This window comes from Sturnira hondurensis, unplaced genomic scaffold, assembly GCF_014824575.4.
Source record: "Sturnira hondurensis isolate 20B ecotype Veracruz unplaced genomic scaffold, ASM1482457v3 Scaffold0019216, whole genome shotgun sequence".
Classification (NCBI taxonomy): Eukaryota; Metazoa; Chordata; class Mammalia; order Chiroptera; family Phyllostomidae; genus Sturnira; species Sturnira hondurensis.
This window is the reverse complement of record NW_028091847.1, coordinates 1,991,734-2,015,152: the sequence shown is the minus strand read 5'-3', so window position 1 is coordinate 2,015,152 and position 23,419 is coordinate 1,991,734. Positions and strand designations below refer to the sequence as shown.

At 50.2% G+C, this 23,419-nt stretch overlaps 1 protein-coding gene and 2 non-coding genes across 10 annotated transcripts; all 3 read left to right on the top strand.

Annotated features, from left to right (window-relative positions):
• Positions 1-3,770: 3,770 nt before the first annotated feature.
• EIF4G1 (eukaryotic translation initiation factor 4 gamma 1) lies at positions 3,771-23,379 on the top strand. 8 transcript variants are annotated; one of them, XM_037071025.1, is made up of 34 exons: positions 3,771-3,899; positions 4,725-4,781; positions 5,004-5,096; positions 5,394-5,480; positions 5,969-5,989; positions 6,583-6,693; positions 6,984-7,083; positions 8,092-8,204; positions 8,995-9,087; positions 9,292-9,358; positions 9,642-10,466; positions 10,761-10,849; positions 10,938-11,124; positions 11,216-11,349; positions 11,473-11,631; positions 11,789-11,971; positions 12,167-12,364; positions 12,569-12,715; positions 12,919-13,155; positions 13,335-13,439; positions 13,556-13,715; positions 13,931-14,031; positions 14,631-14,733; positions 14,974-15,076; positions 15,258-15,490; positions 15,626-15,744; positions 15,865-16,037; positions 16,342-16,467; positions 16,615-16,696; positions 18,687-18,785; positions 18,871-19,005; positions 19,124-19,205; positions 19,351-19,491; positions 22,767-23,379. In XM_037071025.1, the coding sequence occupies exons 3-34, from the start codon at positions 5,037-5,039 to the stop codon at positions 22,946-22,948; spliced, it is 4,755 nt and encodes a 1,584-aa protein (XP_036926920.1). In that variant the 5' UTR covers positions 3,771-3,899; positions 4,725-4,781; positions 5,004-5,036; the 3' UTR covers positions 22,949-23,379. The 8 variants fall into 8 exon arrangements, with proteins under 8 accessions (XP_036926920.1, XP_036926919.1, XP_036926916.1 ...); XM_037071024.1 differs by having other exon boundaries at positions 6,583-6,759; positions 7,017-7,083; XM_037071021.1 differs by having other exon boundaries at positions 6,583-6,759; positions 11,792-11,971.
• LOC118974301 (small nucleolar RNA SNORD66) lies at positions 13,208-13,288 on the top strand. The gene has a single exon (XR_005063864.1). It is a non-coding gene; the product is annotated as a small nucleolar RNA SNORD66 (small nucleolar RNA).
• Positions 13,765-13,840, top strand: LOC118974300 (small nucleolar RNA SNORD66). Its single transcript, XR_005063863.1, has one exon. It is a non-coding gene; the product is annotated as a small nucleolar RNA SNORD66 (small nucleolar RNA).
• Positions 23,380-23,419: the final 40 nt, after the last annotated feature.

Here is a 23,419-nt window from a genome sequence, read left to right as displayed (position 1 = left end):
GGTTCCTTTCTGTCTGTTCTTTGGGGTATGGTGGCTAGAGGCCAGACTGGTGGGGAGTGGATGTGAGACTGCATTGTTTGTAGCAACTCTGAGCCTAGGCTAGCAGGGAGGCTGCCCTGAATGGAAAGAACTAAACCTTTTTCCTTCTCTTTCCTAATCGTTTTAAAACGGTGGTTTATCTTTAAGGGCATAAACCCTTGAGGGGTTTATTAGCTGATAAACTAATGGACCTTCTTTCCAGGAGATGCATGCACACAAATTTTCACAAACTTACAAATAAACTTGTGGACTCATACACTTCCTGCCCCAACCCTGTCAATGCACACCCATCTCAAGTCCATCACTCTCTGCCTTTGGACTAAAGATCTCTGCTCTAAGAGGCAGCAGAATTAGCCCTACTCTTTCTCATTTGACTTTTTGCTGCTGAGCAAAAGGGACATCTTGGGCTCCTGTGACCCTCTGTCACTCTTGGGAGGCTACTGTTTGAGAGGTTTAATCACGTTAACATACATTGGGCTGTCCTTGCAGAAATGCTGTGAGAAGACTTGACCCTGACCTTCCTTGGTGTAGCGATAGGAAAGAGGTGGCCTCCTCCCTGGAGTGTAATTACTGTTGATCTGCAGTGCTGCTTCCTGGTGGTGCTGGTATGACTACAGCTATACTGACTCTTGGGGCCTAGACCCCTGCGGGTACAGTAGAGAACATAATGGCCCTGGCGATAACTGCTAGCATTTTATCCAACACTTTCTCTGGGTTTCACCTCTGAACAGTGACTGGCACTTAATAGGTCTTCTGTAAATGTTGAAAGAATAATTCTACATACTTCTGAGACCTCACAACAACTTTGAGAGGTCTTTACATTCCTTTGGTGAGGAATGTAAAGTTTGTAGAGGTTTAATAACTTACGCAAGGTCACATAGTGAGTGGTGGGGCCAGGATTGGAATCTAAGTCCATTTGACTCCAAACCCATAACCTTAAATTCACTATATTAATCTGTTTCTGTGGCCTTGGACCCCACTGTAGTCCAAGGTCTTGGCTGGCTGGAGAAGCAGCGAGTTTGGATTGAGTATCTCCATTGTCTTCTCTGCTCTCACTTGACAGCAGCAAGTTTGGATTGAGTATCTCCATTGTCTTCTCTGCTCTCACTTTATAAAACCTGCATGAAAGGTTGAAGCACTGAACTTGGGAGACAGCAGACCTGTCCAAACCCTTTAATGGGACCTGTTGTAGTGGAGCAAATCAGTGTGTCTGATGAGCCTCTGTTATCTGTACAAGGGGGATATAATATTTGCTTTACCTGATTTTCAATGGTGGTGATGTTAAAATAAATTAGAAAGCAACTTGTAAACTGAAAAACAAAAGGATAATTCCCTCCCAAATCACTGATTGTGCTTTAGGGTAAGAAATTTTTATGGTGCCTCCTAATCTTTCACATTCAGTCATTCATTCAGCAAGAAATATCAATGGAGACTTATTCCTCATTCGACATTATTATAGTTTGTGGGGATGCAAAAATTGAAAAAATCCTCAAAAAGCTTACATAAAGGAAAAGGAAACAATTGTGATACACTGTGATCAATACTGGACTGGGGTGTGAACAAGTTACCCTGGTATCATTGAAATAGGGCTTAAGTGCCTGGGTAGGTGTGGGGATTTTGAGGAAACAGACCTAGAGGGAGATGAGTTTGTCCAGAGGGAAAAGGGGTACAATATAGCTAAGAAAGTAGCAAAAGCAGAGAAGTAGGAAAGCGATTTGTTTTCTGAAACCATGGATAGTTTGGTTTGGCTAAGTGTACAGAGGCACAGAAAGTGTGGCAGGAGATACAGTTCTAAACCTCCTCAAGTTTAGAAGAGCTTTGTTGTGCTAAGAAACTGACAGTATTTCAATCACTGAAAAGAGCAGGAAAGTGACATGATCAGCTATCTGGGTGGGAAAGTTCAAAATGGAGGCCCAGAGACCAGGCAAGGAGAGTGAATGCCAGAACTAGGGCAGTAGAAATGGGGAGAGGGGGAGGGGCAGAAGAAAAAAAAATTTTTTTCTTAGGAGTGAAATCAACAGGATTGGGTTTTGATCCAAATACCAATAGGACCTGGTGTCTGATTAGATGTAGGAAGGAATGTAGGATGGATCTCAGATTTTCTGGTTGGGCAGTATTCATTGAAATAGAGTATAGAAACCACATGTTTGGGGTCACTGTGCGCTATTGAGAAAGATGACAAATTCCTATCTGAGCATACACAATTTGAGATGACTGTGGAGTGATTATGATGAAAATATTTTTTAGGTAGAACCTTGTTCTGACTTGAGTTCAAGAGAGTGGTTTCTGAGTTAGGAATGGATTGGCATATAGGTAGTAATTGATTTTTATTTCTTAGTTTGCTCAGGCAGAAAGAGAAAAGAGAAGAGAAGAGAAGAGTAGAGAAGGGAGCCAAACATGATAAAGTCACAGCACTTGAAGAGGATCACAGAATACTAGATCTGCATTTTCTTTCTCAACGTAGTTCCGCCTCTATGTATCTATTTTGCTCTCCTACCATTGGAGCTTCAGTTCCTCATATATAGTGGAAATGATAATACAATTTACAGGGTCTGGCACAAATAACATCCCCCTACTTTATTACAAAGTTGTAAGTATTTACTCTGTAACATAACAATATCTCACTCTAGCACAACATATGGCATTATAGGCAAAATGTTCAAATTAAAACTATAAATTATTACACCCATATTATTACCCTACCAACCACACTCAAACAGGCCTTACTTTTTGCAGGAACCTGTATTTTGTAGGCAATTGTGAGGATTGAGGTCACATAGGTCATATATACTAAGTGTCCAGTTCATCATTGGTGCTGAGAAAGTTTCTTGCGAGATTATGTGTATACACAGAAGCAAGGTGGAGAGAATGAGAACTTTTTGTTAGGTACCTAGGCACTGTTTTAAGCATTTTCACATAAATCAACTCCTTTAATCCTCACAATCGAATAGAGCAAATGTTATTGTGAGAGAAATCATGATGGTTAAAAGCTCAGACTTGATCTACACTGCCTGGTTTCAAATCTTACCATTTTATTGTACAATCAGTATTAAATAGGTAGGTAGTAGGTAACACCACCAGGAGTAAGGAGCAATATGTGAATTAGTGTAGATTCAGGGTGCCTACCTGACTCCTAGTATGTAGATTTGGTTCTAGTACGGTCCCTTCTGGGGTACCAAATCTTTGGGCTAATCTTTGGGCTAATGGGCAGCAGTTATGAGATTACTTCTTCCAGCATTCTGAATTTTACATGATTGATTTTTGACCCTCCCTGAGAGTGGCTGAACTTTTGTTAAAGACAAATCGCTCATACAAATTTCCTAGTTAGAATGTTTCAATTCTTTTAGCGTAACATTCGGTTTAATAGGTCTTTCAGTGATCTAACTTACATTATTTTCAAAGGTTGTATGTATTTCATGGAATGAAATTCGTATTTCATTCCATAATTTGTACCATGATTTACTTACACAGAACTGAGTTTTTAATTTCAGTATTCTCGGCCTCTAGCCAGCACCTGGCCTAGAGCTTAGTATACGCTCAATAAACGCTGGCTCAAAGCATGAATGAACTAAAGAACTGCTGAACACACTCAGCTAGGGAGGGTGTCTGGGAGTTCTAAAGTTCGGGAGGGGACACGGGGGCGGGTAATGTCTGTCACATGACGAGGCGGGGCAAATCCCATGTGCTCTGCGGCGCTCGGCGCAGCTCCGCCTTCTGCGCCGGTCACGTGGGGGCGCCGGCTGCGCCTGCGGAGAAGCGGTGGCCGCCGAGCGGGATCTGTGCGGGGAGCCGGAAATGGTTGTGGACTACGTCTGTGCGGCTGCGTGGGGCTCGGCCGCGCGGACTGAAGGAGACTGAAGGTAAAGCCGCCATGTCCGGGCCCGACCCGGCCCCCCCACCCCCTCCCCCCGCATCCGCCGCCATCCGGGCCGGGACCGGCCGCCCTGTGCCACCGCCCTGGCGCCCTGGCTCCGCGGCTCAAGCCCGGGCCCCCGCCCGCCAGGGCCCGATCCTCGGCCCACGTGTGCCCGGCCTGGCCCGGCCTGGCTGCTGGGTGGGGGTGGGGAAGCGAGGGGCCAGAATATGTGGTCCCTGCGGCCTGGGACAGTGCAGCGTTCACCGGCCACGAAGTGCCACAGCGGTCTGACCCGAGGAGGCCCGGCGGGCGCAGGCACCGCGGCTCCCGGCCTGCCGTCCCCTCCCCCCTTTGCGGCCCGGCCGCCGGGAAGTGACACGTTGTTCTTTGGCACTGGCCGGCTCTGCGCAGGGAGGGCGCAGGGGAGGGAGGCGGTGGCGGTGGCGGTGGGCAGGGAGGAGCCCCCGGCCCCGCCCGCCCTCCCGGCCGACCCTCACTTGAAACCGGCTTCTCTTCGGCTGCCGCCCGCCTGGCCTTTTACGGCCCGACTCCCGCCCTTCCTGGCCTCCACTTCTGGGCGGCGGCAGGTTTCGCCTCTGGCCCCGCGCGGGTGCCCCGGTGGCCACCCGCGGCAGGCGTGCCTTGTGTGCCCCTGGGCCAGGCCCGGAACCCGGTGTCCCCAGGTGGGGGGTGGGGACACCGCGGCCGAAGCTGCTTCTAGCTCCGTTTATGATCCGGGAGCCTGGTGCCAGCGAGACCTGGAATTTCCGGTCTGGTTGGTCTTGGGCCCCGCGGAGCCAGGTTGATACCCCTCACCTCCCAACCCCAGGCCCTCGGATGCCCAGAACCTGTAGGCCGCACCGTGGACTTATTCTTAACCGAGGGGGTGAGTGAGGGGGCTGTTTCAGCAGGTCAGGGGGTTGGTTTGTGGTGATGCGGGTTGGCAACATGTTGGTGGGGCTATAAGCTGTGTCTTTTCTGCTCCTTCATCCTCTTGGCGCCTCCCGGGCTCGGTGTGGGACATAGCCCTTGCCTCAACCCCTCCTCTACTCCATTTGCCTTAAGTTTGGGTCCCTTCCCTTTTCCGAGCGCCACTCTTTCTCAACAGGTGTTGGGGGGACCCTGATGTGGACCAAATGAAATGAACAAAGCTCCACAGCCCACAGGCCCCCCACCCGCCCCATCCCCTGGACTCCCACAGGTAATTAGAGAGGAATTAGAAGAGACAGAGGTGGGGGTGGGGGGAGACCAGGCAACTGGGCTGGAACAGGTTCCAACCCTCTGAATTTTCCCACCCCCATCTGTGTCAGGGCAAAGTGCATTTTCCTGCTGCCAAATTGAGACAGGGCCGCTGGCTCTTCCCTGGGGGCTGTCATGGGGAGGGGGTATGTGAACTGCTGAGGCTGTGGCCACAGATCTGTACCCCTTACTTCATCAGCTTGGGTTTCTGCCCCACCCGGGTTTCCCCTCTTGCTGAACTCTGGTCTCCCCCCTTCAGCCAGCGTTTCCCCCGGGGCAGACAGCACCGGTGGTGTTCAGTACGCCACAAGCGACACAAATGAACACGCCTTCTCAGCCCCGCCAGGTGAGGGGCTGTGGGGATGGGAGTAGGGGGCCTGGGTGGGAGCTGTGGAAAGCTTAAGCCACCTTGGTCTAGACTAGAAACTCTGGAGGTCCTGTGTCTGCCCAATTTCTTGACAGTTGCTCTGTGTTCTTTTATGCAACTCTGCACTTTGCGTTGCTGAGTACTTATGGCCCCTTGGGGAGTATGTAGTTGGGGATGGTGTTATTAGGGGTCTTGGTGCTATGAGAATTGGGAGCAGTGTTTTGGGCCTAGCTGTCAACTCCTGCTTTCCTATTTCCTCCTTTTATTGGGAGGCTGCCATTGCTTCATTCCCCTTCCCCTCTTTTACTTTGGACTATGGCGAGGTAAACACTCCAGCTGGTTCTTGCCTTTCTCTGTTCCCTAAGTTCTTCCTAAGTGGGAGGATTCTTGTCCTACTTTCTTCATTTTTTCTTCCTCTCATCACCTTGGGGATAATTCTTTTCTTTCCTGTCCCCATGTGCTCTCAGGGAGGATTCAGGTCTCTGCAGGTAATATTCCTTTGCTAATCCTGGACCCTCTCCTGGCCTCACTCTTTACCCTCTGCCCTAGTCAGGGGCTAGACCTAGGGACTGGAGGCTTTAGAGTGGGGACTTAGTTGCCATCTGGGGCTTCAGTCTGTGGTTGACTGATGCATGTTAGGGGTTAAATTTTGTAGAACGTGTACTTGGGAACTGGGCAACCATTGCATGTGAGCAATTAGTTCCTCTGGACCTTGGGTGGAGCAGTGCATGCTGGGGAGTATGTTGCTAGAAAGGGTTTTACTTTTTACTTAGGCATGATGCCTTTGGATATTAGGAAGCTTCTGTGGAGGGGTAGGTAGCCTGGTGGAGGTGACATGAATATGCTTGGTTGTGAGGGAGTAAATACATAAGGGTGCAGCATGTGTACCACACTGTGGAGGGCGTGTGTGAGTACAAGAGGCCTCTTAACCATCATTTGGTCAAGTGGGTCTTGAAAGGACTGGTCCCCGTACTCCAAAGCCCCCAGTACTTCTCTCCAGACTAGAGACATTGCAGAGTGGCCATTTTGCTGTCCACTTCCTCCCCTTCCCAATATCAACTACCTTCCTCCCTCTTGACAGCACTTCTACCCTAGCCGGGCCCAGCCCCCAAGCAGTGCAGCTTCCCGAGTGCAGAGTGCAGCCCCCGCCCGCCCTGGCCCAGCTGCCCATGTCTACCCTGCTGGATCCCAAGTAATGATGATCCCTTCCCAGATCTCCTACTCAGCCTCCCAGGGGGCCTACTATATCCCTGGACAGGTGAGGCTGGAGGCTTGGGGGCTGGAAGCCACAGAACCTTGTGCCGCAACCCTCACCACCCATACCCTGACCCTCCAGTCCCATCTCTTCTCCAGAGGTGGGACTTTCTTCTGGTCATTGCCTGGAGTTGGCTTGTCCTATCTTGCCCTACATTCTCTTTGTAGTCTGATATGGTACTCAGCTTCTTCAACTCCTTCTCTCCCTTCCTCCTCCCCCTCCACCAGGGGCGTTCCCCATATGTTGTTCCGACACAGCAGTATCCTGTGCAGCCAGGAGCCCCAAGCTTCTATCCGGGTGCAAGCCCTACAGAGTTTGGGACCTACGGTAAGCATGGGATGGAGTCAGGTGAGAGTGAGTCCCAGGGAGCATCTCAGCTCACTCATTCCTAAGACCTTTTCAGTGTTGTCTCTTGGTTATAAAATGATAGGGTTAGTAGGGAGTAGAGATGTGTGTGGGTGGTGGGCTATTTTATCTTGCCTCTGAGAGTAGAGTCCTTCCTCAAGGAAAGATTGGGTACCAGTTTGAGGGTCTGTTAGTAATAATGTAACATGGATTTGGAAGGTTTTTGTAGCTGTTTTTTATTTATATTCTAGGAAAAGATTAGTCTGTTCTTTATGGCAGTGGTTTCCAAAATTTTGAGCGAGTACCTCCAACACATGTTTTTGTTTGTTTATACATTTGTGGAATTTAAACAAGTTCATGAAAGACAAGTGGAGATTATGGATGAGATTAAGAAATGCATCCCATTTTGGAGACCTTTGCTTTAAAGAATTAATTTTTTCTTGTCCTGGGTCTGGTTCATAGTGTTTTTATTTTCCTTAACCCTGAGTGAAGGGCTGCAGACTGGAACTGGACTTAGCCTGGACTCAGCCTGGACTCAGGCTAAGTGGATAGATAGGGTTGGCAAATCTCTCTTTCTCATTCTCAGCCAAAGACCTGATTCTGTTTCAGGTTAAGTAGTTGCTGCTCCCTCAGAGTATGGGCGTATGTGGTGCCCAGGGGGCGGGGTACATACACAGCAGGTTATGAGGTAGAAGAGGAACAGACAGAACTCTGGTGATTGGTGTGCAATGGGAAATGAGTGTCTGCCTATAAGGGGTGTGTGTGTCAGTGTCAGGAATTCTTGTAAACGCAGTTCAGACTGGTTCCCCAGCTTTGATAGACACCTAATTCCCTTGGGGAGGAGGGTGGAGCAGGGCAAGGGGCCGGCTGTGGGTGATGGGAGGTTCTGGGGCAGGGAGGTGCTTGAGCAGGCATTTGTACATGGTTGGGCCCTGACGCTGCCACCATTTTTTCTTTCCGTGTGTCTCCCCCCCACCCCCCACCCCCAAGCTGGCACCTACTACCCAGCCCAGGGTGTGCAGCAGTTTCCCACTGGCGTGGCCCCCACCCCAGTTTTGATGAACCAGCCACCCCAGATTGCTCCCAAGAGGGAGAGGAAAACGGTGAGTAGCAACAGTGGGCTCTGGGACATCTGGAAAAGGGAGAATCAAGGTCAAGTGCATTGTGGGTCAGGGAGCAGGAAGTTAAGGAGATCTTCAGTTGAAGTGGGCAAAGAATGGGGATCTGTGAAGTGCTCAGGTTCTTTGTAAGGTACTAACATTACAGTATAGAAAAAGCTCCTGGGAAGACCGAAGTGCCTAGTGGGGAAATTCCTGAGACCTGGAGGGGTCTGTAAGATCTGTGTTTGGTTTTAGGTTTCTGGTGGCTTGCTTTAGAAATGGTTAGTTTTCTGTGGCCCCACCCCCAACCCCAAGTCCTGGAAGCTCTTGAGGCCTCCGCCTCTGCTCAATCCTCAAGCCCTGGGCGTGGTGCCCAGAATAGGGTGCCAGGGCTGGGGAAGCCGCTGAGTCACCCTGGCTCCACCTACTGGATCTGGGCCCTGCCCCCAGAGATCAGGCCGAGTAGCCACAAAGTAAGCTGTATGGGTGCTAGATGGGGGTCCTGGGCTCCAGGGTGTGCAGCCACAGAATTGGGCTTGTTGGTGGGGCAGGGATGAGGGAAAGAGGGAGGAGCATTGTGATGTACAGAGCTGCTCTGTGAAGTCAAGGGTCTCTTAGGGGTGGGACCAGGGCAGCCGGATGGGTTGGCAGTAGAACTCATGGGGTTTCTGATACCCACCCATCTGCTTCCCAGTCTGGGGGTGGAGAGTTGGCCTGGAATTTTAGGTGTGGGGCAGGGTGGAGAGGTGGGCTCCTCCTGCTTTCCACTCAAACTGTAGCTTTCTTTCCCCAGATCAGAATTCGAGATCCAAACCAAGGAGGGAAGGATATCACAGAGGAAATTATGTCTGGGGCCCGGACCGCCTCCACACCCACTCCTCCCCAGGTATTGTCTGCTCTTTGAGTAATGCCATGGCTGGGATGGCTATTCTGCCCTGGACTCCCAAGTTCTTTGGTCTTTTCCTTCAACTGAGGGATTTGTTTCCCTGCTTTCCTGAATTTCTAGGCAGAGCTAAAGTAGAAATGGTTCTAGTAAAGAAGGGTTGTGGGACTCTTCAGGGCAAAGTTGGTAACCCTTTGTGTCCTGCAGACGGGAGTCGGTCTGGAGCCTCAAGCTAATGGGGAGACTCCCCAGGTTGCTGTTGTTGTCCGGCCAGGTATGCAAGCACATGGGACAGAGCTTTTACAGGGAAAAGGAGTGTGGTGATTTAAAATGCTAAGGAGGTAGGGTTACTTGAGGATGTCAGAGAAGAATGACTTAGGTTTAAGGTAGTGGGATTTTGAGTGTGGATTGGATTTTGAGTGAAAAAGGAAAAGGCTTAGGTGGGAGAAGATTGGGTGCAGGTGTTAGGTTGGGAATGCTTTGGCTGGGAGGTGGAGGAGGAGGATCAACAGCAGTGAAGGACTTGCCTCTAATTACTCTTCCTTCCTGTGGTGCAGATGACCGGTCACAGGGAGCAATCATTGGGGCCCGGCCGGGACTGCCTGGCACAGAGCATAGCCCTTCAGAATCCCAGCCTTCCTCACCTTCTCCGACCCCATCACCACCTCCAATCTTGGAACCAGGATCTGAGCCTAGTCTTGCAGTCCTCTCTATTCCTGGGGACACTATGACAACAGGGATGATAGAAATGTCTGTAGAAGAATCACCTCCTCTGCCCTGTGAAACTGGGGAGCCATATTGCATCTCTTCAGAACCCACTCCCCTTGCCGAACCTATACTGGAAGTAGAAGTGACACTTAGCAAACCAATTCCAGAATCTGAGTTCTCTTCCAGTTCTCTCCAGGTTTCTATCCCCCTGGCATCTCCCAAGGTGGAAATTCTTCCTGAGCCTAATGGCACGGTCCCACCTGAGGATCTAGAACCAGAGTTGGAGTTGAAACCAGAGCTTGCCCCTCTCCCCCCTGTTTGTCCCTCCGATTCCCCCACGCCCATTGCTCCAACTGCCCAACCTGAGGAACTGCTCAATGGAGCCCCCTCGCCACCAGCTGTGGACCTAAGCCCAGTCAGTGAGCCAAAGGAGCAGTCTGAAGAGGTTACAGCACCAGTGACTCCTCCCATTGTCCTCGCTGCCGCTCCAACTGTGGCTTTTCCAGTGACTTCCCCTGCTCCAGAGGAGGAAATGGAGGAAGAGGAGGAGGATGAAGAAGGAGAAGCTGTAGAAGCTGAGGGTGTCAAGGGAGAAGAGGAACTGCTCCCACCAGAGAGCATCTCTGTTCCAGTCCACCTGTCCCAGAATTTGGAGGTGGCAGCAGCCACCCCAGGTAAGGTGTGGCTGGATGGTGGAGGTGAGTTGGGCTGGGCTGGAGGGTGGGGTTCTCACTGTTTATTGATGATCTCCCATTTGTGCCCTAATGTCTGGGTCAGAAGCCCTGTAATGGCTTATTTAAGAGATTAAGTAAACTAGATTAAACTCCTAAATCTTAAGAGCTGGAGTAAGGAATTTTAAGTCTGGAGAGGCTATGAAGAAAGAGGAAGTGGTACACAGTTCCTGCTTTTCTTCCCAGGGGTTAGGGGCACTTTTTAAGTTATCCCCATTCTGTTTTTTCCCGAAATAGTGGCAGTATCTGTGCCAAAGAGGAGACGGAAAATTAAGGAGCTCAATAAGAAGGAAGCTGTAGGAGACCTTCTAGATGCTTTCAAGGAGGTAAGAGCATCTAGTAGCACAGGGCAGAGTTTGATTGTGGACCGATGTTTAAGCTGCGTGCGACAAAGTGGATGCCCTGTGGTTACAGGTGAACCCAGGAGTACCAGAGGTGGAAAATCAGTCTACTGTAGGCAACAACCCTGGCCCAGTACTTGAGGGCAGCAGTGTGCCCTCCCGACCTGAGGAAGCAGATGAGACTTGGGACTCAAAGGAAGACAAAATCCACAATGCTGAGAACATTCAACCCGGGGAACAGAAGTATGAATACAAGTCAGGTATGCAGGAGGGAGGGTTGGGAGGGCTGAGCACTCTGGTCAGGGTCCCAAGAGACAATAGTATGGTCGGTTCACCCTGTCTTCCTTACAGATCAGTGGAAACCTCTAAACCTTGAGGAGAAAAAACGTTATGACCGTGAGTTCCTGCTTGGCTTTCAGTTCATCTTTGCCAGTATGCAGAAGCCAGAGGGACTGCCCCATATCAGTGATGTGGTGTTGGATAAGGTTGGTGGGCCTGAGGGGGAGACCGAGTTTGTACTGATGGGCGGCTGGGGAGGAGCCTGAGGTCCTGAAAGAGCAGTCAGTAGCCCTGGCCTGTGTCTGATACTGTTTCTGTCCTCTTCACAGGCCAATAAAACACCACTTCGGCCACTGGATCCTGCTAGACTTCAGGGCATAAATTGTGGCCCAGACTTCACGCCATCCTTTGCCAACCTTGGCCGACCAACCCTTAGCAACCGTGGGCCCCCAAGGGGTGGGCCAGGTGGGGAGCTGCCCCGAGGGCCGGTGAGTGGGACTTGCTGGAGGGGCAGATGGGCTAGGGGAGTGGGGTGTGTGACCCTCTGTGTCTCATGGGAAGTGAGAAGTCTGCTCTGGAGATATGTGTTGGTGTCTCAGGTTGTGCTCACAGCTGTATCTTTTCTTCTCTTTAACCCTTGTTTAGCAGGCTGGTCTGGGACCCAGGCGCTCTCAGCAGGGCCTCCGAAAGGAGCCACGTAAGATCATTGCCACAGTGTTAATGACTGAAGATATAAAACTGAACAAAGCAGAGAAGGCCTGGAAACCCAGCAGCAAGCGGACAGAAAAGGACCGGGGGGAAGAGGATGCTGATGGCAACAAAACCCAGGTACTGGCAGGCCCTGCTTTTGGTTTCCATTCTTTCTCTTCAGGGTCTGCTGAGCCGGCTGTGCCTTTTTGCTTCCGTCCATCCCCATCAGTAGCCTCTTCCATCCTCCCTGCTCTCTTCATCCTTCTCTGTGGCCCCTCTTCTTCTGAGAACCTCACTGGATCCTGTGTCTTCTCTGCTCTCTCTCCCCACCAGGACCTGTTCCGCAGGGTACGTGCCATTCTGAATAAGCTGACACCCCAGATGTTCCAGCAGCTGATGAAGCAGGTGACGCAGCTGGCCATCGACACTGAGGAACGCCTGAAAGGGGTCATTGACCTCATCTTTGAAAAGGCCATTTCAGAACCCAACTTTTCTGTGGCCTATGCCAACATGTGTCGCTGCCTCATGGCGGTGAGTTTCCACTGTTTTCTCAGTCTTGTGGTCTGGCCTCCCACCCTGTACTCCGTAAGTCCATCTTCCTGGTTCTCCTACAAGAGGAGGCAGAGCAGGGTTGGAGCTCTTCCCTGGGTTAGGTAGTTAAAGACTTGGGGCGGCGGGGTGGGGGTCTTCCTTGCTCTGGATAATCCGACTGTGATATTCTCTTTTGATACACAGCTGAAAGTGCCCACTACAGAGAAGCCAACAGTGACTGTAAACTTTCGAAAACTGTTGTTGAATCGATGTCAGAAGGAGTTTGAAAAAGACAAAGATGATGATGAGGTTTTTGAGAAGAAGCAAAAAGAGATGGATGAAGCTGCTACGGTGAGAGAAAACCCACCAGCTCTCCTGCTCATCCAGATGCTACTTAGCTGTAGAATTGGGCATGGGGATTGGTGATGGGGGATTCTCCGCCTAAGGACATGAGTGCTTGTTGCTGGGTATAGAAATCCAGATAGTGGAGGGAGAGGGTTTTAGCCTTTGGACTGGGTTTCTTTTTGATGCAATCCCCATCCCATGACTGCCAGGCAGAAGAACGGGGACGCTTGAAGGAAGAGCTGGAAGAGGCTCGAGACATAGCCCGGCGGCGCTCTTTAGGGAATATCAAGTTCATTGGGGAGTTGTTTAAGCTGAAGATGTTAACAGAGGCAATAATGCACGATTGTGTAGTTAAACTACTTAAGAATCATGATGAAGAGTCCCTTGAGTGCCTGTGCCGTCTGCTCACCACCATTGGCAAAGATCTGGACTTTGAAAAAGCCAAGGTAGGGGTCCCGGGATGTAGAGGGGGACAGGCTGAAGTACATGGGGCCTGCTCTCCACTGACAAGATCCCTGTTGGGCTCTCATGTCTGGGCCACTGAATCACAGTGTTGGAGTCGAGGGCTTACAGCTGGAGGAGAGGCATTGGAAGTTCCTGGCCTGATCCCTTTGCTTCTCCCTAGCCCCGAATGGATCAGTATTTTAACCAGATGGAAAAAATAATTAAGGAAAAGAAGACTTCATCCCGAATCCGCTTTATGCTGCAAGATGTGCTGGATCTGCGACGGGTGTGTGTCACCCCTTTCCCCTGCTAGTCGGTTGCCTCTGCGTCCACAGTCCCCAACATTGCTTTGTCTGGCCTCTTTGATGTAATTATTTTGTGACTGGCTTCATGTACCCACAGAGCAATTGGGTGCCACGCCGAGGGGATCAGGGTCCCAAAACCATTGACCAGATCCACAAGGAGGCGGAGCTGGAGGAGCATCGAGAGCACATAAAAGTGCAGCAGCTAATGGCCAAGGGCAGCGACAAACGTCGGGGTGGCCCTCCAGGTCCACCTATCAGTGAGTTTGAGGCTAGGGTTGAGGAGGGGGCAATATGAGGGATTGTGCTTTCCACTGATGACTTCTTGTTAGTGCCACGTGTCTGGGCCACTGAGACCCCGTGATGGAACTGAGGACCTGAGGAAGCGAGGCCGGGGCCAGCCCAAGGGGACAGGGCTGTTAGGCTTTGCTCATTATTTTAATATGCTCTCTCTTTTTTTTTTTTTTTGTCCCAGGCCGTGGCCTCCCACTTGTAGATGATGGTGGCTGGAACACAGTCCCCATCAGCAAGGGCAGCCGCCCTATTGACACCTCACGACTCACGAAGATCACGAAGGTAGGGGTATGTGTATTAGAGGGGGTAATGTTAGTAATAGGAGGGTAAAGAGGGATCAGAGTTGGCATTAAACACAGTTTGGGTCTTGGCCCCCTCATTCTCTGACAGCTGAAATTTTCCTTTTAGATTAACTGGTTATATTACTGGATACAGGGCCACCAGCCCTAGGGTGTATGATCCCATTGGTATGGGCCATTCTGGTCAGCAAACCAACACGCACACAAAATTAGATCCATTCTCTGTTTTGTAATCCCCCGGGCTAAGAATGGTAGCTACATTTTTTTAGTGGTTGAAAAAAGTAAATGCTATTATATGATGTGAAATTACATAAAGTTTAAATTTTTGTGTCCATAGTTTTATTGCAGCTCCACTACACTCATTCCCTTTATCCTTTGTGACTGCTTTTGTATGAGAGCGGCAGTGTTGAGTAGTTGAAATAGATAGAAACTGTGGCTGCAAAGCCTAAATAAAATACTTACTGTCTGACCCTTTACAGGAAAAGTGTGCCTCGCCCCTGGTCTAGGCTGTTCGTGGCTGTGTGTGGCCGGGGGCTTTGGCCAGATCAGACCCGTGACTCTCCACTCCCTTTCCTTCCTCAGCCTGGCTCCATTGATTCTAACAACCAGCTCTTCGCACCTGGAGGGCGATTGAGCTGGGGCAAGGGCAGCAGTGGAGGCTCAGGAGCCAAGCCCTCTGATGCAGGTATGGATGCCACCATAAAGAGCTGCGTGGTTATTAGTGGGCTCTATTGGAAGCAGAGCCTTGTCTGTGTGGGAGACTTTCAGCACAGAATTGTTAGGTAATGCAGGAGCCATGTGTTAGTTGGTGGGACTAGAGACTGAACTGCTTTAGTGTTGGGTGTAGGACCAAGTGTCCTAAACTGGCAAGTAGGTGGTAGTATGTAAGAACACAGATTTTAATACTCATTTTTTGCTTTCTCAGCATCAGAAGCTGTTCGTCCAGCTACTAGTACCTTGAATCGCTTCTCAGCCCTTCAACAAGCAGCACCTACAGAAAGCACAGAAAACAGACGTGTGGCTCAGAGGTGAGGTTTCCCAGGTGTCTTCATTTCTCACGAATACCTGCAATGCTCAGGCCCTGGCTGAGATTGGGACATATACCTGATGTCAAGAACAAGGCCTAATGGTTGCTCAGCATGTTGCGTAGCTAAGGAAGAGAGCGCCTGGGTGGCACAGGTGAGAGACTATGAGCCTGTCTTCCTTTAGGAGTAGCTTGAGCCGGGAACGAGGTGAAAAAGCTGGGGACCGAGGAGACCGCCTAGAGCGGAGTGAACGGGGAGGTGATCGTGGTGACCGGCTTGATCGATCTCGGACACCTGCCACCAAGCGCAGCTTCAGCAAGGAAGTGGAGGAGCGGAGTAGAGAGCGGCCCTCCCAGCCTGAGGGGCTGCGCAAGGCAGCCAGCCTGTCTGAGGATCGGGACCGTGGGCGGGATGCTGGTAAGGGGCCGAGAGAGGAACGGGAGGGAGTAGCATGGCCTGGTCTGGCAGTAGCCAGTCCTTAGCGTTCAGAGCTCTGATGTTCATTGGAGAGACTGGGACTGAAGAGTTCATGATTTGTTCCGTCCCCCTCAGGGAAGCGGGAAGCCACCCTGCCTCCCATGAGTCCCCCGAAGGCTGCACTCTCAGAGGAGGAGCTGGAGAAGAAATCCAAGGCCATCATTGAGGAATACCTCCATCTCAATGACATGAAGGTTGGTGGCAGGAAGTCTGAGTGATGGCAGGGAGGGCGGGGCTGTGCCAGTGGCTGTGTCGTGTAGGGTCTGGGCCCTCTGACACTGACTGCTCTCCTCCTGTACCTGGGCCTCCTGCAGGAGGCAGTGCAGTGTGTGCAGGAGCTGGCGTCGCCATCCCTGCTCTTCATCTTTGTGCGGCACGGTGTCGAATCCACACTGGAGCGCAGTGCCATTGCTCGAGAGCACATGGGACAGCTGCTGCACAGGCTGCTCTCTGCCGGGCACCTCTCCACTGCGCAGTACTACCAAGGGTATGACTGACCTCTTCGACCCTCCCGCTTTTACAGACCTGCACCCTTCCTTTCTGTGCAGGACCCGTGGACCTCGGGGAAGAATGTAGGCTCCTCAGCTATCCTGGTCAACATTATTTTTGGCAGGGATGGGGGTGGTGAGCCATCTAAGGATAAGAAGGTGTCTTTAGCTTGAGATAATTGCCCGTGTTGAGGAAATGTTCCTGATGGGCTCTGCAGCTGATCCTTTTAGTCATGCCTAGTTGCCCCAGGAGGGTGAGGCTCCTGTTTCCTAGAATGCCCTGACTTTGAATTCCTTTTGCAGGCTGTATGAAATCCTAGAATTGGCTGAAGACATGGAAATTGACATCCCCCACGTGTGGCTCTACCTGGCAGAACTAGTAACGCCCATTTTGCAGGATGGTGGAGTACCCATGGGGGAGCTGTTTAGGTGAGCTCCCTTTGGTAGAATTCAGGAGAGGTGAAGACAAGAAGAAAGGAGGGAGGGGTGGCAGGTTAAGATGCCTGGGTTTAGGGAGGGGTAGGGTAGTGTGTTAAGGGCTTTGGAGAGACTGTGAACACTGGAGTTTTCTTACAGGGAGATTACAAAACCTCTGAGGCCCCTGGGCAAAGCTGCTTCCCTGTTGCTGGAGATCCTGAGGCTCCTGTGCAAAAGCATGGTGAGTGAGAACCCTTTGGGGGTGATGTGTTCAGGATTTGGCTTTCCACTGTGCATTTTGACTACCTGTGGTTGCACAAGCCTCATGGTCCTTTGGCAGGGTGGGGTTAATGGGGATGGGTGGTAGTGCCTGCGCTGGGTCTGAGAGAGGCTGGCACTCCCTCAGACCAGGTCCTCTGGTGAGTTCTGGCCAGTGCTGGCAAATGGGACTCTGGGACCCTGACCCTTGTTTGATGGTTGATTTGTTTGTTCATTCAACTAATGCTTTAAAAAAAACAAATAAACATCTACTAAATACTAGGCATTGGTAATTACTTACAAGTGAGTGAAACAGGAAACGAGGGAAAAATAAGAATGACAGCTTAACACAAACAACAGTGAAGTAGTAAAGTGTGAAATAAACTGGTTGAATTTGAGGGTTTTTAAGTAAGATGAGGTTGCAGTGGAGTGTCCGTTTGATAATTTCGTGACAGTGTGCTTCCCTGGAAGGGTGCTGAAACTGCCCAGTGAAAATTAATTGGTGATTAGCAGGTGGAAAAATGGGAAAGGCAAGCTGGATGTGGTGCTTAGTGGTAGTGAGAAGTTAGGAAGTGCAGTTTTGGAACCCAGAGGAGTGAGACTTCATATTCAACCTTTTATTTATTTATTTTTTAAATTTGTATTTGTTTCTTTTTAGAGAGGGGGAAGGGAGGGAGAAAGTGGGAGAGAAACATTAAGGTGTGAGAACAACATTGATTGGTTGCCTCTCGCACCCTCAACTGGGGACCTGGCCTGGAACACAGGGATGTGCCCTGACTAGGAATCAAACCAGCAACCTTTTGGTTCACAGATCAGTGCTCATTCCACTAAGCCACACCAGCCAGGGGAAATATTAATCCTTCTAGGTAAAAATATGTACCAGGATGATTTGTTTGGAAAAAAAAAAGAAAAAGTGTATTGAATTGCTTACATATTTTCACGGACTCTAAGGTGCTATAGGTTATAGGACATTTATGCTCTGCTAAGAAAAAAAAAAGACTTGCCCTGGCTGGTGTAGCTCAGTGGATTGAGCACGGGCCTGCGAACCAGAGGATCGTGGTTCGATTCCCAGTCAGGGCACATACCTAGGTTGCAGGCCAGTTCCTGGCAGGGGACACATGATACATTGTGTCTCCTCAGCAGAGGCAACCATACATTGATATTTCTCTCCCTCTCTCCTTCCCTTCCCCTCTAAAGATAAATAAATAAAATATTAAAAAAAAAAGACTTATGGCCATGTTTTTAAAATGCAGTGTATCAACTGAGACAACTCCATTTTAGTGGTGTTAAAATGGGCATCTTTGAAATCCCCGAACTACACAGTAATCTTGTTGATGTCATCAACAAGGGTTGATGTCATCAACAAGGGTTGATGTCATCATTTTACATACCTGTTTACTATAAAAGTCTTGCCTTCAGAATCTCTTGCCTTTTACAGAAAATGGGCTCATCCTGCTGTTTGTGTGAAGATTCTGATTTGCATTGGGGGTGGGTGGGTATGTATGCTTCTAAAATTTTCTGGACTTGGGAGTCAAATAAACATACTTGTCAATTGTCCTCTCCCATAAGCATTTGTTACTTGGAGTAATGAAAAACTAAGATATTTTAGAGAAAATGTAGATGAGTGTGGAAGGCTGGGGTGAGTTATTTATTTGGATTTGGTTGTTTACTTTTTGTGGTCCAGTAATTCTTTGAGAATTCTGTGAAAGGTAATTGACATTTTTCCTGAAGGCTCTTAGGCCAGCCCCCCAACCTTCAGTCTCAGTGGACAAGTTCTTGTATCTGTGACTGAGGTCTGTGCCCAGTAGGAGACAGTAAGCATGGAGGGACTGTGCTTGTTTGGTACCTCTATAGCATCCTGAGCCTATAGCAGGCACCTAGTAGCCTTTCAGTAAATATTTGATGGGTGCCATTTGCAGTGTTGTTAAATTCTTGGGGAGACAGGGTTGCTGAGTTGGTCTTGTGTGTTCCAGGGTCCCAAAAAGTTGGGGGTGCTGTGGCGAGAGTCTGGACTCAGTTGGAAAGAATTTCTACCAGAAGGCCAGGATGTTGGTACATTTGTCACTGAACAGGTTTGTGCTGGGGTTAGGATAACTCCGTTTGGGGCTGGCATGGTGCATTTACCTACCTCTTGACTGTGGGCCAATTTGGTTGCAGAAGGTGGAGTATACCCTGGTAGAGGAATTAGAAGCCCCTGGCCAGAGGTTGCTATCCCCTGAGGAGCTGAGCAGGCAGCTGGAGAAGCTGCTCAAGGAGGGCAGCAATAACCAGCAGGTGTTTGACTGGATAGAGGTATGTTTCTCTTGATATTGGGAGAGCAGGATAAAGGAGATGTCGTCCTTGGTGTGGTGGGGGGTGGGGCACAAAACTCAGAGTTTATGGGCCATGTGTTTCTCTTTCTCCTGCATAGGCCAACCTGTCTGAACAACAGGTAGCATCCAACACATTAGTTCGAGCCCTCATGAAAAGTGTCTGCTATTCTGCAATTATCTGTAAGAGGAGCCAGGGAGGTGGTGGGGCCAAGGGTGGGCCCAATAGACAAATGGAGGGAGGGAGGGAGGTTTTGGTCGTTGCCTCCTAGTTCTGAACCAGGATGACAGTGCATCATCCCACTTATCTCTGTCTTTCTTCCTGTAGTTGAGACTCCCCTCCGAGTGGATGTTGAGGTGCTGAAAGCACGAGCAAAACTGCTACAGAAATACCTATGTGACGAGCAGAAGGAGCTGCAGGCACTCTATGCCCTCCAGGCCCTTGTAGTGACCTTAGAACAGCCCCCCCGTAAGAGCCAGGCTGGAGGGGTGGGGGTGGGGGTGGGGTGGAAGAACTTCCAGATGGGGGGGGCAGTCTTGGAAAGGGTCTCAAAGCAAGAAAGGTGGGTGGTTGTTGGAAAACAAATGATCTGATGGTTGATGCCTTCCCCCTTGCAGTGTTGTTTCCTTGCCTACATATGGGAGGAATTAGACTCGGCCTTGAAGGTTGGCCGCCTGTTTTGGGTTTAGCCAACTGTTAGATGCTAGCAGTGCTGGGCAGGAATGCTTTTCTTGCCCCATTTAATCCTCACAACTATTATCTAGAATAGATGGTGTTATCCTCTTCTGTATTTTGGGAGACTGAGGGCTAACATGCCTGAGGTTATGCATTCTGCCAAAAGGTGTGTCTTGGAGCCCTGGGATATTAGCAGAGAGTAAGATAAGCACAGACCCCACGCTTGCCTGGGGTCTGTCACAAATGATGAGTGTGGGGAGATGGGTCCTGCAGAGTGGTCATTGGGGGAGTGCACCTAGGCTAAGGGGTCGTGAGTGGGAATTGACAGATGGGAGCTAAGTAACAGATTGGGGGGGAGAGACTTGGAACAAAGGAGCTGTGTGTAGAGGAAGGCTGTGAGGTAGAAAGAACTGGACAGGGTAAAAGCACTGTTGAAGGAAGACCATTGAGGGAAAGCATGGAAATCAGTCATGTGAGGCAAAATGGGGCTGGAGAGAGAGACATGGGCCTGGTCACACAGGGCTGTGTGAGCCATGGGATGGGTTTTGGGCTTTAATCTAGGGACAGGGACAGGCTCTGGTGGGATTTTAAACAAGGAATTAAAAAATTCTAATTCAGTTTTTAAACCATTAGGGGAGTAGGGGAAGAGTGGCCAGTAGGGGAAGAGTGGTTTGTTTGGAGTCGGGATGAATGTGGTAGAATCAGCTGACCAGGAGTGTGTCCACAGTGGCCCAGCCTGGCTGGTAGTAGTGAAGATGGGAGGGGGATGGGCAGATGCAAGACATAGGCTTGGGGGGAGAGATCTGAAGTTCTGTGATTCCCAGCATGTTGTGGGTTTTTTAAAAAATATTTTATTCAGCCCTGGCTGATGTAGCTCAGTGGATTGAGCGCGGGCCTGCGAACCACACGATCGCAGTTCGATTCCCAGTCAGGGCACATGCCTGGGTTGCAGGCCAGTTCCCAGCAGGGGACTCATGAGAGGCAACTGTACACTGATATTTCTCTGCTTCTCTCTCCTTCCCTTCCCCTCTAAAGGTAAATAAATCTTAAAAAAAATATTCATTTATCTTTAGAGGGAAAGGGAAGGAGAGAGGGAGAGAAATATCAATGTATGGTTGCCTCTCGTGTGTCCCCTGCTGGGAACTGGCCTGCAACCCAGGCATGTGCCCTGACTGGGAATCGAACTGTGATCCTCTGGTTCGCAGGCTCGTGCTCAATCCACTGAGCTACACTAACCAGGGCTCCCAGTGTGGTTTTTAGTAGGTGAGGTGATAGTGTGGTGCCATCCACCGGGCCAGGTTGGATTTGGTTGTATTGAGTTTGTGATTTGTGGGTGGGCCTAATTAGAGATGTTGGCAGACTGATAGGTATCTGAATTTATTTGGAGAGTGAAGTCATTTGGAGGGCTGGGGTCCACCTGTGTGTTGTTAGCACAGGGCCACAATACGTGCAAATCACAAGGAGGTACGGAATTGCCTGAGTGAGAGTGACGAGGGTCTGAGTAGAACCTTGAGGTGAAGGACCTACAGCAGGGATGTCAGGCTTATTTCCACCCAGGGCCGCATCAGCCTCGCGGTTGCCTTCAAAGGGCCGAATGTAATATTAGGACTGTGTAAATTTAACTACTCCCTAACCTAACAGTTAAGCAAGAGCTTGGCACTGCCCCTGGGTAGAAACAAGGTGGGAGGCCGGATTTGGCCAAGGGCCTTGTGTTTGCCACCTGTGCTGCAGGTATGGACTAAAGGAGGACAGGGCTCTGAACAAAGAACAGTAATTTTAGGAACGGGAAGTGGTCTAAGTAATGCTAGATGCTGCTCGAGAGCTCCATTGGAGGAGACCTGAAAATTAAGGGCTTCTGCAGTATAAAAACATGGAGGCCACCCTAGCAGAAACATTATTTGGTAGATAGGGAGCCAGGATCTTGATTAGAAAGAACTGGAGTAATACTTGCCTGAAACAAAAAAGAAAAAAAAAACTGCAAATGTAGACAAAAATCTTTGAATAAATCTCCAGTCAAAAGACAATTTTTTGTTTGGACAGGGCCAAATAAACCAGGAGATACTGGTTGTAAAGGAGGCCTTTGGTGTTGAGATGGGAGACACTTGGGCTTGAAAATACAGGGCAAAGTGGATTGTTGATTGTGCAGGGTCCCCAGAGTGGGAGTGCCTAGCGTTTGGAGGACAGGTTTGGGATGGGTGATGTGCTGCTGCCTGTGCTGTGGGATGGGCTGGGAAGCTGTCCACAGGCAAGGGGTTGTAGACTGGGGGTGGGCGCCCCTAGGAACATACTGGCTTCTCCTAGGTGGCTCAGAGTTTCATAAATGGATAGGGCTCTAGATCTTGTGCTTTAGTCATTGTTTTATTCAGGAGAAACGTATTCACTACTCAGCCTCCGTTTGCTTTTTGGAATGGTAAAGTCTGCTTTGTAAATGCAGCACAGCGTGGGGAAGGAAGTAGGTTGTGTTCAGGGTTAGAGGACAAGTGCTTAGGGAGGCCAAGGGGGGCGGGGTGAGAGGATCAGAGCCAAGGGTGCTTGATTTGAGTCGAAAGGAGTCCACTAGGAAGGTGACAAGAGAAAGGATGTTCCTGGCAAAAGCTTTAGCACAGTTAAAAGTGTCAAGGCCAGAGAGGCTGTGTGTGTTGAGGAGATAGATGGAGAGTAAGAAATTGGGATCGAGAATTTGTCAGGATCCTTAGTGGGGGGCCAGTGGGTGTGCTAGGTTATCCTCTTGACTTGTGTGACTCCCCAAATTGAGGAGTACCAGTTTTATATACAGTTTTCCCCATGAAATATATCATCAGTGAGGAAACTGGAAGTTGCTGAGGTGAGTAAGGCTAGGCTGGTTTGTATGGTTGGGCCAAGTGACTCATTCCTGCCCACCGGTCTCTTAGGTTGTGAGATTAGCATCTTGTCAAAGACTTAGTGACCCTGAAATGGTCAAACAGGGTGTCTGGATGGTGGGTCAAGGGCCTTGTTTTAAAAGGACAGTATAGGAGGGATCCCAGGATTGGGTAGGATGGGGCGGCTTTGGGCAGCACACCTCTGAACTCTGTCCTGCCTGCTTGCAGACCTGCTTGGGATGTTCTTCGATGCGCTGTACGATGAGGACGTGGTGAAGGAGGACGCTTTCTACAGCTGGGAGAGTAGCAAGGACCCCACTGAGCAGCAGGGCAAGGGTGTGGCCCTTAAATCTGTCACAGGCTTCTTCAAGTGGCTTCGCCAGGAGGAGGAGGAGTCTGACCACAACTGAGGGCGGGTGGGGCCGGGGACTCGGAACCCCGTGGACACTCGGATGGCCCAGCCAGCTGCCTGGACTGCAGGGGGTTCAGCGGCGGCAGCGGTGGCGGCAGTGGGTGCCTGTAGTGCGATTGTCAGAGCTAATAAAGTGGCTGAAGAGGCAGGATGGCTTGGGCCCCCTCCAGGATGCTGCCAGGTGTCCCTTCCTCCCCCTGGGGCACAGAGATATATTATATATAAAGTCTTGAAATTTGGTGTGTCTTGGGGGGGGCACTACTGCCTGCCCCTGGGGTCTTTTTTTATTTTCCGAAAAATCACTCTTGGGACTGCCGTCCTCGCTGCTGGGGGCATATGCCCCAGCCCCTGCACCACCCCTGCTGCTGCCTGGGCAGGGGGAAGGGGGGGGCACGGTGCCTGTAATTATTAAACATGAATTCAATTAAATTTATTGTCTCTCTGCTCTCTGGCCGCCTCTGGAGAAGGT

Bases quoted from the DNA above. Each gene is read 5' to 3' on its own strand.
- EIF4G1 (XM_037071020.1), top strand. From the start codon at position 5,037: ATGAACAAAGCTCCACAGCCCACAGGCCCCCCACCCGCCCCATCCCCT. The intron at 12,365-12,568 runs GTGAGTTTCCAC...TTTGATACACAG, and splicing joins TGTGTCGCTGCCTCATGGCG to CTGAAAGTGCCCACTACAGA. The intron at 12,716-12,918 runs GTGAGAGAAAAC...CATGACTGCCAG, and splicing joins AGATGGATGAAGCTGCTACG to GCAGAAGAACGGGGACGCTT.